Consider the following 23,387-nt stretch of genomic DNA (forward strand, 5'->3'; position numbering starts at 1 on the left):
ACCATTTATTAAAAATTGAAGCAAATTTATAAACTAATGAGATGAGTGAACACAGGTGCTGTTTGTCTTTATGACTCTGACTCATTTTATTTAATATGATGATCCCCAGTTGCATCTATTTTTCCAGCAAACAACATAATATTTTACACTTCTTTTAAAATTTTTAATTTAAATTTATTTGTATGTGTGTGTGTGCATGCGTGTGTGTGTCTGTCTGTCTGTCTGTGCCTGTATGTGCATATACCACAGCTCTAAGACAACTTTCAGAAGTTAGTTCACTCCTTCCACCATGTAGGCCCCAGAGAATTAACTTGAGTCATCAGGCTTAGTGGCAAGGACCTTTACTACTGCGCCATCTCAATGGCCTCAATTTCCTACTTCTTTATAAAAAATCCAAAGGACCCTCATGCTACTCCCACAGCCACTCGTCTCTCCTGCTGTGAGCTCAAGTGTTTTCCCATTTTTATTAACCACTTACATTATTTCTTCTCTGAACAAGTTGCTCAGTTTTCCACTGGGACCCTGGTCTGCTCTCTTGTCAGGACTCAGTTCTACACTAATTGTATTTTCTCCTGCTCTGTATTTAACTGTCTCTCACCCTGCAGAGGCTTTTACTCTAAGAATTCAAATCTCCCATTTACTTTCCTTTAAATGTTTTTATGTTTTTCTTAAATTTTTGAAGCTCTATTTTTTACATTGAGGTATCAGTCCAATTTGTGTTTGATTTTGTATGCAACGTGAGATAAATCTCTTTATTCCAAATGATGAGTCAACTGCCCAAGTGCTATGTCTTAATAGTCCTGTATTTCCCTCAGCAAATTTGAAATGCCATCATTATAGAACATTCCGGATCCCCGAGCATACATGGCTCTGACTCACGGCTTCCGTGCCAGCATCACACCATTCTAGTTACTCTTGATTTATAATAGATTTTGCTACGTGACAACGTGAAAATTGTCTCCTTGTTTTTCTGTTTTGGTTTTCATTTTAGTTTGATAGTTTTTTTTATTGACATATATTCATTGTACATGGTGATGGGTTTCATTGAGCCGTTTTCAGAGGCTGGGGAAATGGTTCAGCTGGTGATGCATCCATGTTTTAAAAAGAAGAAGGAAGGGAGGGAGCCAGGGAGCCAGGGAGCCATGGAGCCTAGGCTTTAACCTCAGTGCTGAGGAGGCAGAGACCAGAGGATCCCTGGAGTTTCCTGGCTAGCCAGTCTAGCCAATTCATGAGCTCCGGGTTCATTAAGATCCTGTCTGAAAAAATAAGGTGGAGAGTGATTGGGGAAGACACCTCATATAAACCACTGATCTCCATACCACATATACCCACATAAGGGCACACACACCAATACACACAAACACACATGTTTTCTTACAAGGATTTCGTGTACTTTGACCATCTTCACCCTTTCCCTCTAGTTATTCCTGTTCATTCCCCAGCCTCGATTCTATTTCCAAAACCACTTATGTGGTTTTATGTATAAAATCCAGGCTCCACATATGAGGGAAAACATGTTAATATTTAGACTGTCCCTTATTCTAGCATGTCTGAAGGTGAGTGTGCCCTCCATCCTTCTAGTGTTACCACTCTGGCACATTTCATTTCTGTCACATTTACACTCCATTTTTATGCTTTTTGACATTTATTTATTTATTTATTTATTGTAGGGAGATGCTATGGCTTGCATGTGGAGATCAGAGGACAACTTCTGGGAAGTCGTTCTTTCCTTCCACCACGTGGGTCCTGGGAATTGAACTCAGGCCTTCAGGCTTGACAGCAAGCCCCTTTACCAGCTGAATCATCTCACCTACCCTAAATTAAATACTTGCTTTAGCCTCAATGCTAAAATCAGGGGTTTAATATTTTTCTAGTAAATAATAAAATAAGTTTTGAAGTGGCAGGTGTTTCATTTTTAAGATTTTTTAAAAAATTATATGTATGTGTGTGTCTGTGTGTGAGTATGTGCATATCATTGCAGGCACATGAGGAGGCCAAAGGTGTCCGGAGATGTCAGATCCCCTGGAGCTGGAGTTATATATAGCTGTGAGCTGCCCCATTTGGTTGGGGGGAACAGAACTTGAATTCTCTACAAGATCAGTACAAGCTCTTAACAACTGAGCCATTGCTCCTGCTTTTTGGCAAGTATTTTTATGTGCTGTTTTAAATCATCTTACAGTGCACAGAGGAGCACAGAGACACCTGTGGAAACACTGCTGCATTCTCTCCACTGATGCGTCATATGATGAGTGACAACACAGTGCTCTGGTTTTGTTGTGGTTAATTTCATATTTTGAAATAATTGTAAGAATAGTGCAGAAAGATCCCATGTATCCACCACCCAGCCTGGCTTCCCCCATCAGGGACATCTTGCATATCCAAAGCACATCATCAAAACCAAAACATAGAGCCAGTCATGGTGGCATGCACCTGTAATCACAGCACTCAGGAGGAAGAGGCAAGGTAAATCAAAAGTTCAAGGCTAGCCTAGCCTGGACTTATTGAGACCCTGTCTCAAACAAAACAAAACAACACACAGATAATCGCCATGGGTATAATCTAATAAACTGGGCCATAGACCTTCCACCTGTTTGTCCTGTGATATAGTCAGAGGTTTATGTGACCATTGTCACAATCAAAATACAGAATTAGTATATCACCACAAAGGGTTTTAAAAATTATCTCATGTATATGAGTGTTTTGCCTGTGTGTCTGTAAGTACACCTATGTCATGTAATGCCCACAGAAACCAGGAGGGGGCATCAGAGAGCATCCCATGGAACTGGAGTTATGGACTATTGTTAACCTTCATATGGGTACTGGGAACCTAACCTAGGTCCTCTGCAAGAGCAGCTAGTGCTTTTAAACACCAAGCCATCTCTCCAGCACCCACAAAAAGTTTTGGGTTTTTTTTGTGTGTTTTTGAGACAGAATCTCACTGTGCAGCCCAGGTGACCTGGAACTCCCTTTGTAGACCAGGCTGGCCTTGAACTCAACGAAGATCCTCCAGTCTTGGCCTCTGGAGTGCACCAACACACCCAGCCTTTTGTAATGCCACCCTTGTGTGGTCATATCCTCCCTCCGCTCTGGACCCTGGCAGTCACTGATCTGCCATCCACCTCCATAGTTTTGTCATTTTGAAGTCATATAAAACAGGGGCATGTGTGCATGACATTTGGGGAATGGCTTCTTCACTCAATGTTCCTTGAGTCAACTGCTTATCAACCATGATTCTTCTTCATTGCTGAGTAGTATCTCATTGTCTGGCTGTACCAGAGTTTCTTTAACCATCTCCCTGTTGAAGAACATCTGGTTTATTTCCATTTGGGGACTATTCAAAGGAAATTTGGGAGTCAGATATAGAGGTGCATGTCTTTATTCCCAGTACTTGGGAGGTAGAGACAAGTGAATCTCCATGAGTTCCAGGCCAGTCAGGGTTACATAGTGAGACCCTGTCTCAAAAAAAGGGGGGGGGGGCTGGAGAGATGGCTCAGCAGTTAAAAGCACTGACTGCTTTTGCAGAGGACGTGGGTTCGATTCCCAGCACCCACATAGCGGCTATAAACTGTCCTTAACTCCAGTTCCAGGAGAATCCGAAGCCCTCTTCTGACCTCTGCGATATTGCATGACAGGGGTGCACTCACATACATGCAGGGAATACACTTATACACATAAAATAAAAATAAAATATTTTTTTAAAAAAGGGAAATCTGGGGCTAGGAGTATAGCTCAGTTAGTAGAGTGCTTGCCTAGCATTCATGAAATTCAGGGCTCAATCCCCAGTGGAACATAAACCAGACATAGTGGCACACACACCTATAATCCCAGCACTTGGGTGGTGAAAAAAGGAGAATTAGGAGTTTAAAGTCATCCTCAGCTATATAGAGAGCTTTGGAACACCCTGGGATGCTTGAGACCCTGTCTCAAAAACAAAAACAAATGGAGGGGGGCTCAGCAGTTAAGAACACTGGCTGCTCTTGCAGAGGACCTGGGTTCAATGCCCATTACCTAGATGACAGTTAACAATTATTCTTAACTCCAGTTCCAAGGGATCCAACACCCTCTTCTGACCTCCACAGACACTGCACAACTCAAGTGTATTTAAATACATACAGGCAAGACACTCGTATGCATAAAATTAGAAAACATTTTATTTGAAAGCAAACAGGGACTGGAGAGATGACTCAGTGGTTAAGAACACTGGCTGTTCTTGCAGAAGACGCAGGGCCAAATCCCAGCACCCACATGGTACCTAACAACTGTCCATAACTCCAGTTCCAGGGGATCTGACAGCCTCTTCTGTTCTCTGCGGGCATTGCACGTCACGGGAGCACTTACCTACATGCAGGCAATACATGCATACACATAAAATAAAAAAAACAATAAATAAAGTATTTGGAAAACAAACAAACAAATGGGCTGGAAAGATAGCTCAGCAGTTAAGAACTCTTGTTGCTCTGGCAGATTATCCATATTCAGCTTCCAGCACCTACACAGTAGCTCACAACTTTCTGTAATTCCAGTTCCAAAGGATCTGATGCCCTCTTCTGGTGTCTGAGGGCACCAGGCACTCATGTGGTACACTTGCATACATGTAGGCAAACATACACATAAAATAAATAAAATAAATAAAGTTGCTCTGCACAGGTCTTTGTGTGAACATAGATTTCACTTCTCCAGGATAAATAGCCAGAAGTTCAGTTCCTGGGTTGTATATTTAACTCTGTCAGGAACCACAGGTTAGTTTCCAAAGTGGCTGGACTATTTTACCAGCAAAATCTGAGCAATCTATGGGTCAATAAGTCATTAAAAGTCAGTTTAATACTATATCTATTTAGCAGAATAATAGTATTAGCCTCTCTCCCGTGGCCTGTGAGCTATCTGTCCTAGGCCTGATATCAATATCAGGTATGAATTCCATCCTATGAAGCAGTCCAGTTAGAAAGTATACTCATGTCACTATTGCACCCTCCTGCCCCCATCTTCTGAATGCTGGAATTACAGGTGTGTTCTAGCAGACTTGGCTTTTTGGGTTTTTGGGATTTTTTCTTTTACCTTAACAGGACGGTTGTTTATACCCACAGATTAATGCAAAGTCTCAGCAGAGAAGCTTCCTTTTACAGCAGATGTGATGTGATTAACACAGAGAACCACAACTGGCCAATGTACAGAGAGTAAGAGGCTGCAGAGTGCTTAGCCTTGAGTAGGACACCTATATCAAACTTCTGCTTCCCAAAGCTCAGAGATCATTGTAAAAGAGGGGGCAGAAAGATTGCAAGAGCCAGAGGAAGTAGATAAGCACAAGGAACAGAGTTTTTCAGACAGCTGGTCAGTTACTCTTATGAACTCACAGCAATGGTGACAGCATGCACAAGCCCCATGCAAGCTCAAATCAGACAAAATCCCTGCAGAGATGTGAGGAAGTGGAGAATAAACTCCAACCCCACCTGAGGAACTGGCAATGGATCGCTTCTGGGAGAGGGAGAATCAATTTCATTTAAAGGTGAGACTCCAGGTAGATTGACCAGGTTCCAGTGGATGAACGCAATATATATTTGGAAAAGGGTATTAAATAGAGATGCAGATAGGGGAAGGGGTCTAGATATGATCAAAATACATTGTATGAAATCTGTAAAAATTCAGTTGTGGAAGGAAAAAACAACACCCCGCTCCCCCCAGCAATCTGGTGTTTGCATCCTTGAATGAAGCCTCTGGCACTCCCAGGTCTTTTCCTTTGCTCTCTTCTCTTTTCCTCCTCCCTCCCCTCTTGCCTCCCTCTCTCTTCCTGCTTTTCTCCCCCTGGCCCCACCACCATTTGTAATTTCAGCCACTCCAACAGGTACTTCTCACTGTGACTCTAATTTAGTTCCCCTAATGGATAGTGGCACGGAACATCTTTCCTGCCCTTTTGAGAGCGTGGTGTGTCTTGATGTCTGGTAGCAGCTTTGAAGTTGCCTTTCTTGTGTGGTGACCCTGAGGGAGGGAGCTGCCCTTGGTCACTCTTGGAGTGGCAGTGCCCCTCCTAGCTCTTGTAGGGAGAGAAGTACATCCGAGTATGGCTTGACCTTGTAGTAAGGGTTCACTCTCAGGAGCTTCCCAGGCTCAGAAGCTGCCTGGGAAAGGTTTGAAGATTATAGTGACAGGTATAACCTGAGCCTCCACACATGAGTTTTCTGAGTGTTGGAAGGAACTCCTCAGTTTCATTTCTCCATTGGTATTGACTGAAGCCCATCAAAGGGATCAGCCCCTTCACAAAGTTGTCAGGAATGTTACCCTCTTCTTCTGGAATGTGGAAGGAATTGGAGCTGGTATTCTAAGTTGTCCCGAGAGGCCTGTGGCTCCTACGACACCTCCAAAGCAAGGCCTGCATCTATGATATGCTTTGCCTAGGGCTGGGCAGGATGTGGGCTAGAAGGCTGGGGAGCCGGGCAGCCCCTTCTGAGCAGGAATTGCAATCCCCCCACACACCTGCTTTCCAGGGCTGACTAAACATGAACGTACTTGAGAACCTCTGAGGTCAAGGGCAGGACTCAGGAGCTAGGATTCCCCCAAGGAGCCAAAACCTGGAATACACAGGGCACACAGGAGCCAGAAGGTCAGATTGTGGTGTGGGTATGGGAAGGAGAGCTGAGGTTAACTATCTGGAGCCAGGATTCTAGGCCTTGGGGTTTGTTGTTGTTGTTTTGTTTTTTGAGAAAAGGTCTCAGGACATAGCCTTGGCTGTCCTTGAACTTGCAATCTTCCTGCCAGTGGTCCCCCAAGTGGTAGGATTACAGGGATGTACCGCCATCCTCAGCAAAATCAGAGTGTTTCTAGAGTTTTTTGAATACTGACAGTGGAACCGTGAGGAAATGACAGTTCCAACTCCACTGAGACACTGGGAAGGTTAGCGTCCTCAAACAGTGTCTGGCCTGGAGCAGGAATTGAGAAGCACCACTTATTCTTTTGTTGTTGTTTGTTCATGTATATTTTATATGCTGTATTTCACCCCCACTGCCCTATTCCCCTCTCTCTCCTCCTCTTACTCCCTCTGAATCCCTTCTTCCGAACAAGTCCCCCTCCTGCTTTTAAATTTTGTTTTGAGAAAGGGCCTCCCCATAGCCCCAGCTATCCTGGAACTCACCATATACACCAGGCTGGCTTTGATCTCACAAAGATCCTCCTACCTCTCTTTCCTGAGTGCTGGGATTAAAGGCGTGCGCCACCACACCCAGCTAAATTTTTTTAATTAAAAAAATTTAATTGTGGCTGGGCATGGTGGCACACACCTTTAATCCCAGCACTCGGGAGGCAGAGGCAGGCAGATCTCTGTGAGTTCAAAGCCAGCCTGGTTTACATAGTGAGTTCCAGGACAGCTGGGGCTACGGGGAGACCCTGTCTCAAAAAGACCCCCCCCCCCCAAAAAAGTTAATTATGTGTATGTGCCTGTGGGGGGGTGTATATGTGTTCAGTTTCTCAAGAAGTCAAGACGAGGGCACTGGATGCCCTGGAGCTGGAGTTGTAGACTAAGGTACTGGGAACTGAACTTGAGTCCTCTGCAAGAGCAGTACGTGCTCTTAACTGCTGAGCCATCTCCTCAGCTCCATATAAAAGAATATATATATAATCTATTGACTTTAATTAGGATTGCTTGCATGTTTGTGGGCTTGGTTTGGGGTTATTTACTGGAGAATGAGCAATTTACCAGTGGCTACTCTACTGAAGAAAAATTACTCCCTGTCTCCCAGCCGCCTGGAACTGCCAATAGCTTTTCGGCTAGCGATCACCTATTCTTTTTTATTTGCCCCCCCCCCTCTTTTTTTGATAAATTTTGTTGATTTGGTGAAAATCCCATTCGGAGCATTACCTGAAGACTAAAAATTAAACAGGTTTGGCCACAAAACAAATGTCACCTTTCTGCCCCCTGGTGGACATAGCGATCCTTGCAGCTGTGGGAAAGTGGAGCATTCCAGGGGGGCTTCCTGCAGGAGGGCTGCCTTGAGTGCTATGCTTTTCGGATTTGTCTGTCTGTCTGTCTGTCTGTTTTGCTTTGTTTTATTTTGAGACAAGTCTTGAACCTCTGATCCTTCTGCTTCCCCCTCCCAAGTGCTGGGATGACAGGTGTGCAACACTGTGCCAAGCTGAGTTCGTAAGTTTTCCATTGCTGTTGTCCCTCCTATCATGGTGAATTGATGCTGGTCTCCTTGCATGACTGGTGGATCTCACCGGTACAGTGCTTGCCTGCGTCCACCATCTGATTCACAACAGCGTGCTTGCTCTCACAGTAGATTTCAAGTCAGTCTTGTTGCTTAGACATGGATTCTCCTTCTCTTACAGTTAAAGTTGATGTGTGAACATCTCACCCTACAAATATTTCACCTTTCTGAGTGCTTTGTGGAGCTCTGAGGCTCCGATGGTCTTCTGACCTTTCTTAAATGGACTCCAAAACACTAGAGTGTTGGGAGATCTCTGTTATGCAAAGTCGAAGCCCCTTCACACCAGACAGCTCATGCAGCTCGGGTTATGTGCTGCGGGTTCCTTTCATAGCGGGGTGTCTTCCTGGCATCTTCCCTGTCTCTCCTTTTGAAGTGTCCACCACCAATGCTATAACATAAACATGGCCTTTGGCTCTGAAAGGTACCAGGCCTTCCTGTAATTTTCCTAGCAGACAACTGTCTGGCAGAAATCCACTTCCACATGTAAATAGAATGCCTCACAAAGCATCTAACAGCCAAAGCTTTTACCACTACCCCCATGGTATAAAATATCTTAGCCTTCTCTTAATATTGGGATTTTGGGTCAGAGACTGGGTCCCAGAGATTGGGTCCCAGAGAGAATAAAGCTGTAAGCACAGACTAAGCCGAGCCTTGAGTCTTGTGTACCGGCGACCTGATTCCCCCGGAGGGCAGCACCTTCCGTTACCGACCCACGGACACCAGCTTTCGCCATCTCTGTACTCCTTCCCTGCGTGGCTCAGTGGCCAGGAGCCTCACATCCTGAGGAAGGGTACACGGGTGAAATAGAGACGGGATTCTGGCTGGACAATGCTCCAGTAGCAGAGTAAGCTCCCAGCACCAGAGAAGTTGCGACAGCCACCAGCTGTCGCCAGCACCAGAGACACGCCAAGCCACCGGGAAAGCCTGCAGGGCGCCCACCACTCCCGGAGCCGCCACTTCCCCAGAGCAGTCTGCGGACCCGCAGGGAGTGAGCGCACCCTGCGCCCAGAGAGAGCGCAGTCTCCCCATACTAGAGAGGCGATGGGTAAAAGACAATGGCCCAGAGCCCCAGACTGGCTCAGCTATACAGGGACACCAGCAGTGGGGAAGTTCCCTGTCTGAGAGGTACCCCAGCACCCTAGTAGGTGCTAATTGCTCTCAGGCTCCTCCTGGGGCTCCCAGCTCCCCATTCTACTCTCTACACCACACCAGCAAACCTCCTCATGGACCCAAGGAGGGTCTGTGGGGCAGAGAGCTCACCCATCAGTACACACACACACACACACACACACACACACACACTCACACACACAGGCACGCACACGTGCCCCTTAGGACCAGGGCTGAGCATCTCTAGGGAAGCTTCTGTGACAAACCATCTTCTCTGTACTTGAGGACTCAGTTTATTTCTTTCCAGTTGTTCTTTTCCCTGCAAAGAGAACAGAGTAGCAGATGGGCCACAGAGAATCCTTTCTGCCCAGGCCAGGATATCTGGACTGACATTTTTACTGAGACCCATTCACATCTGTATCTATATTTATAACCCCATTACATATCATACCCTGCATTGGGTGGGTGATCAAGTTCAGGCCAAAGACGGACAGCAACTTCTCTGAGGGCATTTATTCAAGCAGGAGCCAAAGGATTCCCTAACACGCTCTTCTCAAGATGCCGGCTGGTAGCCAGGCACGATAGCATGCACCTGTAAGCCCGGTACCCAGGAGGTCAAGTCAGGAGGACTGTGAGTTCAAGGTCAGCCTGGGCCACACAATGAGACACTCTAACTTGGCTAGGGAATTAACCTGGCTCCCCCTTCATGACCTTTGTAGATGCCAAGGGGACCATCCGGGAAATTGTCCTGCCCAGGGGCCTGGACTTGGACCGCCCCAAGCGGACCCGTACATCTTTCACTGCGGAGCAGCTGTACCGCCTGGAGATGGAGTTTCAGCGCTGCCAATATGTGGTGGGCCGAGAGCGCTCGGAGCTGGCCCGCCAGCTGAACCTCACAGAGACCCAGGTAAGAGCCTGGCCGTTTCAACCATCCGGTCCTGGTAACTGGAGAACTCCTTGGAGTATGAGGCCACAGCCTGCTACAAAGAGGTATGACTTAGGAGGAACTTACATATGTGTGAGGAAAAGACTTAAAACTCCAAGTAAGCCAGACCAGTAGTGTCAAGTGGCTTTGAGTGGTGACCCAGGCCTGTAATCCCAGCACTCAGGAGGCTGAGACAGGAGCATAAAGAATCGAAAGCCAGCCTGACTACATAGTGAGACCTTGCCTCAAAAATCACAAATTTAAAAAGAAAAAGCAGAAAGGAAGGAAGAAAGAAAGGTGAGGAATGGGAGGTTGTTCAGTGGGCAAAAACACTGCTGGGCAAACAAGAGGGCATGATCCCAAATCCCCACAACCTACACAAAAAGCTGGACTTGTGGAGTGAGCATCTGCAATCCGGATGCCCCTACACAAGAAGACAGGAGGCAGAGACAGGAGAACCTCCCCTCTGCCCCAGATGATGCAGCACAGCAGAAAACCAACAGAGACCCCGTCTCAAACAAGGTGGAAGGTGAGGACCAATACCTGGAGGCTGTCCTCTGACCTCCACATGCTCACCATAGCACACATGTGCCCCTCACACAAATGCTGATACATGGATACATACACACAGAAAAGGAAGGAAGAGGGAGGAAGAGAGGGAGGGAGAGGATAGGAGGGGAGGAGAGAGTTGTTTAGACAGAAGGAGTCTTCCAGATGTAAGAAGCATAGAAAAGACCAGAGAAATGGGACATTCAAGATCCAGGGCATGCCTTAGAAGATATTGGCAGGTAAGGGGTGCCTCAGGGAGGGGTGGTGAGAAATTGACTTGTAGAACAAAGATTCCAGGGAGTGCCAGGCACAATGGTGTGAATCTGCAATCCCAGGTTTTTAAGAGGCTTAGGTCGGTTGATCACACCCAGAAGTTTAGGACCAGCCTAAGCAACCCAGGGAGAATACTTCTCCAAATAAACTAGTGGGGAGTTGTGGGGAGAGATGAGCCATGACAGGCTGGACTGAGAACCTCTGCCTTCCCAGCCCTTTCCTCCCTTCCCTCACCTTCCCTTCATCTCAGGGTGCCTCAGTTCCTCCTGTGCAAGGGAAAGGTCCGAAACCCCCTTCACTCAGGAAGCGCTGATATTTTAACACTAATATGCAGCTGGGGATGTGGCTCACTGGGTAGAATGCTTGTCTAGAATGTACAGAGCCGTGGATTCCAGCCCCAATCCCAGCACTGAGTAAACAGGGTGTAGTGGTGCAAGCCTGTATTTTCAGGACTTCAGAGGTGAAGACGGGAGGATCAGAAGTTCAGAATCATCCTTAGCTATATAGGGGATTTGAGGTCAGCCTAGACTACAGACGACCTCTCAAAAACAACAGCAGGAACAAACAAAAACAGTAATATGCTTTATCTCTGAGGGAAAACTTTGACAAATAGCACATATCCTGTGTGAATGGAGAAATTTCAAGCTGACAACAGAGTTACAGATAATAATAATAGTACTTACCTCTGCCAGGCTCTGCATGTGAGTTAACACGTTCTTCCTGACAGTCTTGTGAGGCAGCCACTATCCCATTTTATAGATGAAGGGTTGTTTGCTTGAGGTCACACTACTGATATGTCCCAGGACTAGGATCTGGATAAGAAGTCTGACACCTTAGACTGCTATAGCCTGGGTGACCTTCCTTGATCTTGGTAAAGAATAACTCAGAGACCCTTTGTGTACCAGAGCTCTGGGGAATACAATCTCTCCCTAAGGGAGATTAAGGTATTGCAAACCATGTGAGAAAAGGTATGATAAACAGAAGTGAAGAGCCAGGTATGGTGTGTGCACAGTTGTAATCTCAGCACTCTAGAGGTGGAGGCAGGAGGACCAGGAGTTCAAGGTCATCCTCCGATGCATTGGGAGTGGGAGGCCAGCCTGGGCTACAGGAGATCTTGACTCAAACCACATAAACAAGCAAACAAGCCCAGAGCTGGAAAGGAGAAGAGAAAAAGTCTTAAAGGAAGGCTACATGAGGGGCTAACTCAGGAGTCCTCTCCCTTGGCAGCCAAATAACAGGCTGAGGATAAACCGCCAAGTCTAAGGACTTAGGAGATTACCAATTAGCTTGCCTAAGTGCTGTTCCTGCCCTTCAGCAACTGTCTTCAGCCCCTGCCTACTGCCCCTGCCCCAGAAGTTGAGAAGGGCAGAAGAGTGGGGCCTTCCTAGTACAGGACACAAAACTTAAGAGCAGCCTCCACACTCAGGCATCAATGGCCGAAGATTCTGTATGAGCCTGTGTTCCCAGGAAGAGGTCTTTGAAAGATGAATGCCTAAGAGAAAGTCTGTCATCTCAGCACTCAGGAAGCTGAGGCAAGAAGATACAGAATTCAAGGCCAGTCTGGGCGCATAGGGAGACTTTATCTCAAATACAAATAAATTTTAATGTCATTTTCATTTTAAACAAATCTTAGAATTAAACACTGACCACAGGCTCAGGAGTTATTCTCCCAGAAAATGCCTCCCCAGCCCTAGAAACCATGCTGCTCTGGTGTGAGCCTTTGGTCACAGCATGGCCCAGTAACGGATTGGAACACGAAGTCACCAAGCATTTCTTGAGGTCCAGGGAGCCAAGATGCTGGCCTACATAGAGCCCCTGTAGAGTGCTGAGGAGATCAACTGGGGAGAATGATGGCCCAGGAAGTGCCCCGCACTACAGGATAGCACCCTGACCCTGCCGCCCTGAGAAGTCGGCCTGTAATGACTTCCTGTAGGACAGACTGAGCAGAGTCTTAAAGAACTCGTACCTGACAGGAAGTAAAAGGTAAAACCAAAAGCTTCTTAGAAGAGGCAGGAGCACAGGAGACACTGAGCTTGTCTCAGTTCACTGAGCCTCATGAACCTGGGATTGATGGTGAGAAGCATCAATGCCAGTAGCATGTTGGAGGCCCCCACGGAACATTGTAGAAATCTTGATGCCTCCACCCTGGCCTTGACTCTGATGGAAAGGCTTTGGGCCAGGACCTGGGGATCAGGATTTAAACTGTGCCCAGGTAATTCATGTGTAGTCAGGGTTGAGAATCCCTGACCTAACCCACATGTAACAACAAATGACATACCGGGTCTGGGCCCCAGACCAGCCCACCCTCGGCCTTCCAGGGCCTACCTACTGGGGAGTCTCCAGCCCATACTTTCCTCTTCTCCACATAGATCTATGACAAGGCAGTGTGTATGGGAGTACCATCCCTACACTCTGTCTTTCTGAAATGGCCACACCCCTTGTCACTGCCCTTTCTGCCTGGAGTGGGTCTGTACCTTTGCCTGTGAGACCCTCAGTTTTCCCAACACAGAAGTCATGACTTCAGAGTCTCTGTCATCTCCTTCTCTCAGAGCTGCCTGAGTGGCTGGACCTCTGAGACCCGAGCTTTGAGGCTGGAGAGAACCAGAGAGGCTTCTCATCCTTTCCCCTCAGGGTCTCTCTGCATCGTTCCTATGGAAGCAGAAACATAAGTTTAGGAGGAGTTCTAATATTTAGCACAAGACTGGGGATGAAGCTCAGTTGGTAGAGTGCTTGCCTAGAATGCACAAAGCCCTGGGTTTCGTGCCTGGTGACACAGACCTGTAATTCTAGCACTGTGATCCCAGGAGGAGGAAAAGAAGTTCAAGGTCATTCTCAACTTACATAGCATGTTCAAGGCCAGTATGGGATACATAAGACCCTGTTTAAATAAATGGCAACTGGATGCTCAGCTTGGATCTCAGTTCAGAGGCCTGGACTTGAGGCAGTATTGGGAATTGCCATACCTAAGTGGTGGCTAAGACGACGCTTGAGAAAGAGCAGAGTGCGTTGGCCATGAAGGGAAAATTTGTTCCTTCAGTGTACCCGTAAACTCCACCTTCTGTCTGCCAATCCATTCCTCCATCCTAAGCCAGAGTCAGCAGTGAAGGGATGTTCATAATTCAGGGCTGGAGGACCCCAATTAGGTCCCCAGTACAGGCTGGTGTGGGTTGACCTTAATGACATCTGCTCTTCTTTATCTCCTCTGTCCTCTCTACCCATGTGCCCTGGACCCCCACTCTCCACACACCTACCTCTGTACTTTCTCTCCTTTCCTCCTGGCTCTTCCACCTGGCCCTCCCTTTCCCCTTCTGACCCCTCTGTGCACCCCAAGGTGAAGGTCTGGTTCCAGAATCGCCGCACCAAGCAGAAGAAGGACCAGAGCAGAGACCTGGAGAAACAGGCGCCTTCCTCAGCCTCTGAGGCATTTGCCACCTCCAACATTCTGCGGCTGCTGGAGCAAGGCCGGCTGCTGTCTGTGCCCAGAGTTCCCAGCCTCCTGACACTGACCCCTGGTCTGCTGGGCCTGCCTGCCAGCCACAGGGTCGATTCCTTGGGTGACCCCAGGAACTCCTCCCCATGTTTCAACCCGCTGTCCTTGGCCTCCGCATCACCCGCTCTGCCAGCCATCTGCTTTTCCACAGCCCCACTCCTGGACCTGCCTGCAGGCTATGAGCTGGGCTCCTCGGCTTTAGAGCCCTACAGCCCGCTAGAACAACGGAAAGTAGACAGCCCTGGTGGAGATGGCAAGAAAGCTAACACTTAAGACTCCTACCCCTGTGTGACCCTGAGTCCCCAGCACAGCACCACCCCAGTCTCCTGGCTCCAGTGGACTGCACAAGCAGGCCTGGAAGAGGAGGGCTGGCCACAGCATACCCCTCACCACCTGCCCCCAATTCAGAGACTGGATCAAATGGCCTTGGTCCCAAGACTCTATCATGTGAGTGCAGTGTGCGTGTGCATCTCTCACTGAAATAAAGAAGAAACTGGTCCCAGCATCACCAACTCACTCCTTTCCGTTCCTATCCTCACTTGCAGGAAAATGGACTATTGTGAAGGCCTGAGCTCTGCTCTGAACTCAACTCAGAGCTGGAATGGGAGGCCTCAGTTCCCTGGGAACTTGAATGCTCTTCTGCAGTTATTCCTATCATGAGACTGACTGTTCCTTGAACCCTATTAAACGTACATAAGGAAGCTTGTATAACAAAGCTGTGTGGCTAATAAAGTTATAAGAACAGAATGTTTAATAAGCATGGAAGGACAGATACGATTCCAAAAAGGGCTGAGCCCTGGGAACACGAAGGTACTGCAAATATCATGAAGGTACTGTAAACATCACGATGAGATAATTTGGCTTGAGAAGAACATTTTCTCTTCCTCTTGTACTATAAATAAGCTTGCTTCTTAGAATAAAGTATGCATTGGTTCACATTCCACTGCATCCCCTGCGTCCTGATTTCTCCTGCACCTATACCTTGGGATCCCCAAACCCATCAGACTTGAATGGTGGTCACTGAACCGTGACAGACTATAGTTAAAAGGAACCTCAAAGGGGTGTGGAGGAGTAGACACTAGGATTATAAAGGGGCTGGTATTCACAGATGTGGGTCATCTATCAATGGAGCGTCTACCCAGGTTCCCAGCATCCGTGCTTTCTCTGGCTAAGAATCCCCCTCTGTGAGCTTTTCTTTCTATCTTCAAAATACTTCTTGGGAGCTGGGTATGGTGGTACACGCCTTTAATCCCAACACTCAGGAGGCAGAGGCAGACAGATCGTTGTGAGATTGAGGTTAGCCTGGTCTACATAGCAAGTTCATGCCATACCCAAGCAAACAAACAAAAAAAAGAAACCCACTTATTGGGAATAATGAGCAGTAAGTCTTTCAAGAGGAATGAATCATGCAAAGTAGGAATTTCTGCTTAAGAGCCCAGTGTGAATAGAGGGAACGCCCACCAACACTGCCAAAGCACTCACAAAAACTCTGTTTTGCTCACATCGCTTTCATTTAAGTTTATTTTACAGTAATTGTAGATTTTCGGAAGCTGCAGAGCTATGATAGAAGAGTACCCTCACCCTAGTACTTTTCTAGTTGCTGTGACAAAGTATCTGGCAAAAGCAACTTAGGGAAAGAAAGGTTTGACTCATGGTTTGAGGGTGTAGTCCATCATGGTGGGGAAGGCATGAGGGTAGAGGTGTGAGGTGGCTTGTCATATTACTTAGGTGATTCTGAATCCTGTGAAGTTGGCAATCAAAGTTAACCACCACTCTGATTACCCCCAATAGTAGCTTCCTGAACATCTAGCATAACATCATGCCAGAAAACACACTGGGACCATGGGCAGAGCCTTACATCATGCCCTTACCTGTGCAGATTCATGAAAGTATACAATGAGGATGTAGAACTACCCCTTCATTGCAAAGACCACTCACGAGCTGGTCCTTTATAGGGACAGAAGAGTGCTGTGACAGAAGGAGAGTTGTGAGAGAGGGGGCAGAGTCAGGAAATGGACCAAAGCTAGAGGAAGTGAGCAGGGAACACAGAACAGACTGATGGAGGAACACCAAGGCTACCCCACCTGGGCCACTCAGAATGGGGCACTGGAAAATGGAGTTGCGGCAACTGCACTCCCACCCTTCCCTCAGCTCCAGTGCAATGGTTTGGGAGGTGTTTATTAAGGAGGTCCTAGTCCAGAATGAGACACGGGAGTCAGATGCTGGGGCAGAACTTGGGTTGGACCTATCCAGTCACTACACAGCGTCCACTCTACATTGCCAGCACAACTGTGTCAGCACTCTACTAGCTCCCAGAAAAGCAGGTTGCTTAGCTCCCTGGCATGAAGAAGGCTCTGGAAACCAGAGGTGAGGTCCTGGAGAAATACAGGTCAGGCTGTGGGCATAACTTGAGTCATAGCTGCACATATATATGTATGTGGTAACAGTGACCTCCGTTTGTACTTTCTTTCCTTAGTTGAGAAAATCAGGGTAGGCCTGCTGTATGGATCCCTGGCAATGAGTCAGAGTCAAAGAGATCCGTGCTGATTCTCAGAAAATTCTCAATAGCATAGGACACAAAGGCTTAAGGAAACCCAGTCTGATGGAAAAGACACAGGCTCTTGGGGTTTATAGCCCACTGGGAAAAGAGAGTCTTCTCCTAAGGAGTTCAGATATAAGTTGAATGCAGGGTACTGGAGAATCCAGGGAAGGCTTCTCGTAGGAGGTGGTTCAGGAGATGAGCCTCTAAAGGTGATGTCGGGAAGAAAATATCCAGGTATGATCAGGAAAAAGAGCGCAGGTTTGGAGGTTGTGAGAAGACAGCTTGTCAGAAATGGGGCATGAGAAGACTAGGGAATGGCATGGCGAGGGACAAGAATTGTTGAGAGCACTATAGTTCAGAGGAAAAGCTGAATTCACATCCATTGTGGGTGGTATGCTGAGGAACAATTGGGTACAGAGGTAGTGAACGTGCTGGGTACCTCACTCTGCCCTTCCTTGCAAGCCTTCAGCAGCACCCAGGTAGCCAGCCACTCCAGAATCTGCACAGCCTGTGATTGGGGAAGCATTAGAGCTGGCTCATTCCAGCTGCCCTGTTTACAGTCAACCTGGGGGAGGAGACAGGGCAGGAAGGGGAGGGGTGGCCCTGGGGCACATACTGGGCAGCTTGCTCCAGCTTCAGCTGGGACTGAAGTCTTAGAGCTGCCTCCAGCCCACTCAGGCACTGACTCCCAGGCCAACACGCACCATGGCCATGAAAACAGACAGCAGGCCTGGGGGACGAACTGGCAATGGCTGCGACCCAGGCACAGCCCAAGAGCATATGCAGGCTGTGACCAGAAACTACATCACCCACCCCCGTGTCAGTGAGTATGGGTACCCAGCTGGTGAGGGGAGGGATCTGCTGGGACCACTGCTTCTTCCCACAGAAAAAGAGAACCAAGACATAGGGAGACCTAGAGGCTCTAGGTCCAATGGAGCTGTGCAGTGGCACAGAGGCACAGGTAGAGAGATGAAGGTTCCAGTTAAGGCTGTCCCAGAGGAGAGGGCTGGGAAGTATTGGTTACCAACAGGATCCTCCCTAAGACCCCAGATTCAGAGAGAGCTCCCAAACCAACTGCAGGGGCAGAGAGAGTGAATGTGTGTGTGTGTGTGTGTGTGTGTGTGTGTGTGTGTGTCTGTGTGTGTGTGTGTGTGTGTGTGTGTGTGTGTGTGTGTGTGCAATGTGCACTGAGACACTTGGCATTAGGAACTGTGTGAATGAATGTTTCTGCAGAAACATGTGCACCAGGGTAGAGTTGGTGGGCACTCATCCTCAGAAGATTGGTGTCAGTGTGTTGTGCTAATGGGTCCTTGCATGAGCCTCCTAGGGGAGGTATCTATATACAGAAGCATGTGCCAATGATGTCTTTCCACCTCCACTCAGGAGGCATGAGATGTGCAACAGTGTGTGTGCACATGCTTGTACACACAGAGTGGAGGTGAGTGTGTATATGCTTGTATGTGATGTGCATGTGTGTTCAAAGGGAGAGAGCACATATAGATTTATGCTGGTGTGCTATATGGGTCCTTGGGTGCCTGATCTGTAGGCATGAGCCATGGTTGAGGCAGAGAACCTATAAAGGTCCAGAGGACCAAAGCTATCCCCACTATGTCTTGTCCAAGGTCACTTTCCCTGGCCCATGTCTCAGGCAGTCCAGATCACTGGAGTAAACCAGTTGAGTGGCCCCAGCTGGGCAGAGCCAGAGATGTTCCTAACAGGGTGTGCTGGGTGAGGGGAAGGAACTGGACTCAACCATCCTTTCTTCATCCCCACTCCTCAGCCACCCAGTGTCACAGAGGAAGTACAGTGGACATGGAGGTGCAGTGGACATAGAGGATGCCCAACAGCTGAGCCCAGAACAAGTGGGGTGCCCTTCTGCCTACAGGGAGCAGAGCCATGGGTGCAGGCATCATGTGAGGTTGAGACAAGTGCTGAGGGTTCAGTGTGAAGCAGTTAGGAAGAAAAGGTGAGAGGGGTCAGGCCAAGCTTCTCAAGGAAGCCCACAGGTCCTGCCCTGTGGAGATGCCGGGAGTGCAGATCCTCACCCCTCCACCCCCCCACCCCAGGCAAAAGCTAGGGTGACCAGGGCCCTGAAATCAGTGGAGAGAGGGATCCCGTTGTGCCCAGAGTTTAGGCCATGTGACACCTTGCCCCTGTAGGGCCTCCCACCTGAGGGCAAAGAAGAATTGCCAGGCTGGGTGGGACCAGAGTCTGGACCTCTAGGCTCAGCTTTCCTTCTGGAATGTGGCCTCGCAGGGTTCTGTGGGTACAACCTCTGTACAGCCTCTCCTCACCCCACTGCCTCTTCCTCCAGGTGGGGAAGGTTCAGGCAGCCTCTTACCAGTTCCTTCCCGAAAGCCAGCAACTTATTTATAGCCAACACTCTGTAGGCCCCGCCCACCCCAACCCAGAGACAGTAGTGCCCCCATGCTCCACTCCAGCCCCACCCAGGAGGATAAGGTCACATCAACAGTAACAAAGCAAAGGTTATTATAGAGGACTCTCCAGGCTCTGCTGTGGTGCCCTCATCTTGCCATGCCCTCACCTTTGCCCTCAGAGTCTTCATAGGATAGCCCCAGGAGCTGGGCCAGCACTCTCCACACCCTCCTTGTCTGGACCAACCTGGCTTCCCCATCCCCCTCCAACCATCTTAGGTGCCTGGAGTTGGGAGAGTGCTACCTGGAGAATATATCCAAGCATAAGATGGCCTAGGAAGGGTCTGGAGCCCCTTAAAGCTGCTGCCCTCCTTAAGTAGGTATGCTGTCTTTCCCTGCCCTCCTCCCCCAGCTTGGTCCTCTACCCTGAGACTCCAGGCTCTTGCTTGGAGAACTAGGAGATGGGCTGGGGCTCAAAGGGCAGGGGCCTAGGGTTATTGTCTTTCATAGTGGTAAGTCTGGCCATCATAGGGCACAGCTGAGGCAGGAAGGGTTATTTCATGCTGGGCTAAGGACAGAGCTGGCCAGAAAGGAGAGGCAGGGCAAACTTGGCATGGGGCATGAGTCCTGGCAATACCCACCTAGGGAAAGGAGGGTCCTCTTTGCCCAGTTGAGCTACCGTTGTTCCCGTCAAAGACCTTGGTTAGTAGTAGAGGAAGTGGAGCTTCATGAGTCACTGGATAGGAGATGCTTGTGTAAAGATGTAGAAGGACCAGTGGCAGCCTGGTTGGTGGGATGGAACCAAGTCAGGTCATCCATCAGAGTTTGAGAACCAAAGGGAGGAAGTCACAGTAGAGTCCCATCCAGTAGGGTCTTGGACTGATTCTAAGACCCTTAGTTCTCAGTCGTGCCCCCTCCCCCAGCTCCTCCAACCAGAAAGTGAATGGAGAATCCGGGACCTGCTGCCCCAGGATTGCCCCCACCCTGGCCTCTGCCTGCTCCAGGGACTGGACAGGAAGCTGCAGGTGTGGCTAGGCCTGCACTAATTAGTGAGCCTTGCAGGAATCCTGCTGGGCCTTTAACTGGGAGGGCCACAGGGAGGTGGGGGTAGGGGACCTCCTTCATCACATAGCCCCAGAGCAACTCTAGTATCAGGGACAATGGAAGGGGGTGGGCAGAGTGCCTGGGGGAGTGGGGTTGAGGAAAGCTTATTGATGGAGTGCCCTAGGGTCACTGAAGCCAGCTCTCTGCTGGCAGTTCAGTACCCCCTCCTTACCTTCCCAGGGTCAAGGGGGACATGCCGTGGGCAGTGGCCATAACCCCTGAGCATCCCTAGACACTTGGTGTGTCTAGGAGGAACCAGCTCAATTTCTAAGCCTTAGTTTGTTCTCCTTGCAAGTCTGGGTAACCACCAGCCAAGTCTTTGTTGCTCAACTTACCTTTGCTCGAGTCCAAAATGGACAACTTAAAGCCAAGTGTACTGACACATTCCTGCAATCTGAGCCTGGGATACATAGGTGAGTTTGAGGCCAGCCTGAGCTGTGGAGTGAGACTTTGTCTCAAAAAACAAAAACAAGCCAGTAAGAACAAAAACTACACAGCTCTGAGAAAAGATCTGCTCTTGTGTTAGAGGCCTACAATCCCTCTAGGGTGCCAGTCTACAGCACTGGGAGCTTTGAGGCAGAGAGGTTAGGAAACAGGCAAGGACAAGGCTTGAAGGATAAGCATTTGGTGTTGAACAGAAACCTGTACTTCAGTAGTTTTCTGCAGTAAGGCCCCAGGCTACAGAGCGAGCTGTGCCTTCCTCCAGCTGCTCTGCCAGTCCTGCCTGAACCAGGCCCTGGATGCTACAGCCTGGGAAGGAGGTTGGTATGCTGGGATAGAGACTCAGAGACCTCACACTAGTCCATGTGACCTGGACTAAGGAGGGCTTAGACCTCCCCACCCAACTCCCAGAGGACTGAGCATGCTATTCAGTGCAGCCCTTCCTCCTCCTCTTCCTTCTTCTTGGGCAGGATGCCCAACCTCTAATCCCTAACCTGCATCACCAGGTCCCCTCCCTCCAGGTAGAGCTGCTGGACCTCAGGAATAATAGAGATTTCATGTGACAGGCTGGGAAGTCTGGGAGCCGACTCTCAATGAAGAAAGTAGAAAGACCTGTCTCCCAAGGTTTTGAAACTGGAAGTGATTCCCCAAGGCTTTGTGGTCCCAAGGCCCCCTTCTCTCCTGAGAAAAGGTCCACCTAACTTGACCCTAGGGTCACTGCTTTCTTTCCTCATCTCCTTGAGGACAGCAAAATGTCAGTTCTCCCTGAGGCTTGGAAAGACATGAGCCTGCCATTTCATTTTCCCACCCTGGGGTCCTGATCCTGGTCCTGCCTCTGCTGGGCTTCTCCGCTCCACTCCACACCCAGTCCTCAGTGTATGCAGTTCCATCAGAACACCTTGTGGGCAGGAGCAAAGTGTGGCTGCTTGGTGATTGTATTTTTCCTGGGGAGGTAGAAGATGGTGCCCAAGCCTCTGTCCCTCACCGTGCCTCCTCCAGGGTCCCCCATGCCAGCTACCACCCTTAGAGCTATGCATGCTCTTACTCATCTCTTCCCCTGTGGTCCTCAGAAGGGCAGGAGCCACAGGTGTGCCCAGGCTTAGAAGCAAGACCCTCATTTGGTTTGGGGCTGAGATGGTGGGAAACATTTGTTGGTTCTGATGTGGGACTTATGGAAATGAGCTGGTGGGAATCAGTTAATGACCCCCTAGCTCACCCAGTACTATGCACCAAATGTCTGAGCTCAGCAAAGGGCACAGAAGGAAGCATCCCTGACAGGTCTCTTGACACTGAAGCCTAGGCACGCCACTAAGCAAGGGGTTTCCTCACCTCTGCCATGAGACCTTTCCCCAACTCTTGAGACTGGCTAGAGTCAAGCACCCCTTGACTTGAGGGTTTATCTTTCTCTGGGTACCCAGTCTGGTCCCAGGCCCATCTCACTCATCCATCCTCTTCACCTCACTTACTCATCCTGTTCTGCATCTCACCTACCCATCCTGCCCTCCATGTCACCCATCCATCATGCTCTGCATCTCACTCACCCATCCTCTGCCTCTCACACATCCTGCTCTGGCCCATTTTAATACCCCCATAGTTTTTAGCAATGCTGTTTTATCTCTGTCCCTTCTTTTGGATCTTGGGCTCCACATTTGTTTTGACTTCTGTATTAGTTACTTTTCTGTTGCTGTGATAAAATACCATGTGGAAGAAAGAGGGGTTTTTGGCTTATGTTTCCAGAAGGAGAGTCCATAATGGCCAAAGCATGACAGCGAGTGTTAGGCATGGCGGCTAGAAGCTGAGAGCTCACATTTCTGTTATAGGTCTGAGTTCATAAAAAAAAAATCACCAACACCACTTTAAGAAAAGTAGCAAGGTAAATTTTAATTTTCGACCGGCCAGGCTGTCTATCTCAGGAGTAGAAGCAGCCCTGGTGATTGTCAGGTCAGAGTTTTTATAGGATTACAGAATTATTATTAAAACAGGACACTTGTGAGCCAATTAGGTTTGTACAACTGTCCTGAATGGGAGCAGTTACTTTATAGTAACTGTCCTGAATGTGTCTCAAGCCACTGGCTTGAGTGTGACATCCAAAATGTGTCACTGCTTCTCGGGAGAGCTTAGGACAGGCACAACAGACAGAAGAGATTCTCACACACGACTGTTTGATTGCATTATGCGTTTACTAGGTCAAAGCATAACAAACACACATCAATACAAACACTCAAAGGGAAACCCGGTCCTCTAGCAGTTAAGAGTCCCAAAGTCTCTTGGAGTACCTTCCAGAGGTTAAGCCTTCAGGCACTCCATGTGGAGAGGTTCTCTAGTCCGCCGTGATCGGTGCACTCTCCCAGCTGAGGAGCTGTCTCTTGCAGGTTCTGATCAC

General features: G+C 48.6%; 2 protein-coding genes across 3 annotated transcripts in view; both read left to right on the plus strand.

Annotated features, from left to right (window-relative positions):
* The window catches only part of Vax2 (ventral anterior homeobox 2), a 26,120-nt gene extending 10,977 nt beyond the window's left edge, over nt 1–15,143 (plus strand). Inside the window, exons 2-3 of the mRNA XM_008824781.2 lie at nt 10,025–10,212; nt 14,384–15,143. Coding sequence (XP_008823003.1) covers nt 10,025–10,212; nt 14,384–14,815 — 620 coding nt within the window. The 3' untranslated portion in view covers nt 14,816–15,143. The remainder of the gene's footprint in view (nt 1–10,024; nt 10,213–14,383) is intronic.
* Nucleotides 15,144–17,694: 2,551 nt separating this feature from the next.
* Nucleotides 17,695–23,387, plus strand: part of Atp6v1b1 (ATPase H+ transporting V1 subunit B1) — a 40,998-nt gene continuing 35,305 nt past the window's right edge. For both annotated transcript variants that reach the window (XM_008824695.3, XM_008824696.3), the window contains exon 1: nt 17,695–17,907. In XM_008824695.3, coding sequence (XP_008822917.1) covers nt 17,790–17,907 — 118 coding nt within the window. In that variant the 5' untranslated portion in view covers nt 17,695–17,789. The remainder of the gene's footprint in view (nt 17,908–23,387) is intronic.

This window comes from Nannospalax galili, unplaced genomic scaffold (genome assembly GCF_000622305.1).
Source record: "Nannospalax galili isolate Female #2095 unplaced genomic scaffold, S.galili_v1.0 scaffold389, whole genome shotgun sequence".
Classification (NCBI taxonomy): domain Eukaryota; kingdom Metazoa; phylum Chordata; class Mammalia; order Rodentia; family Spalacidae; genus Nannospalax; species Nannospalax galili.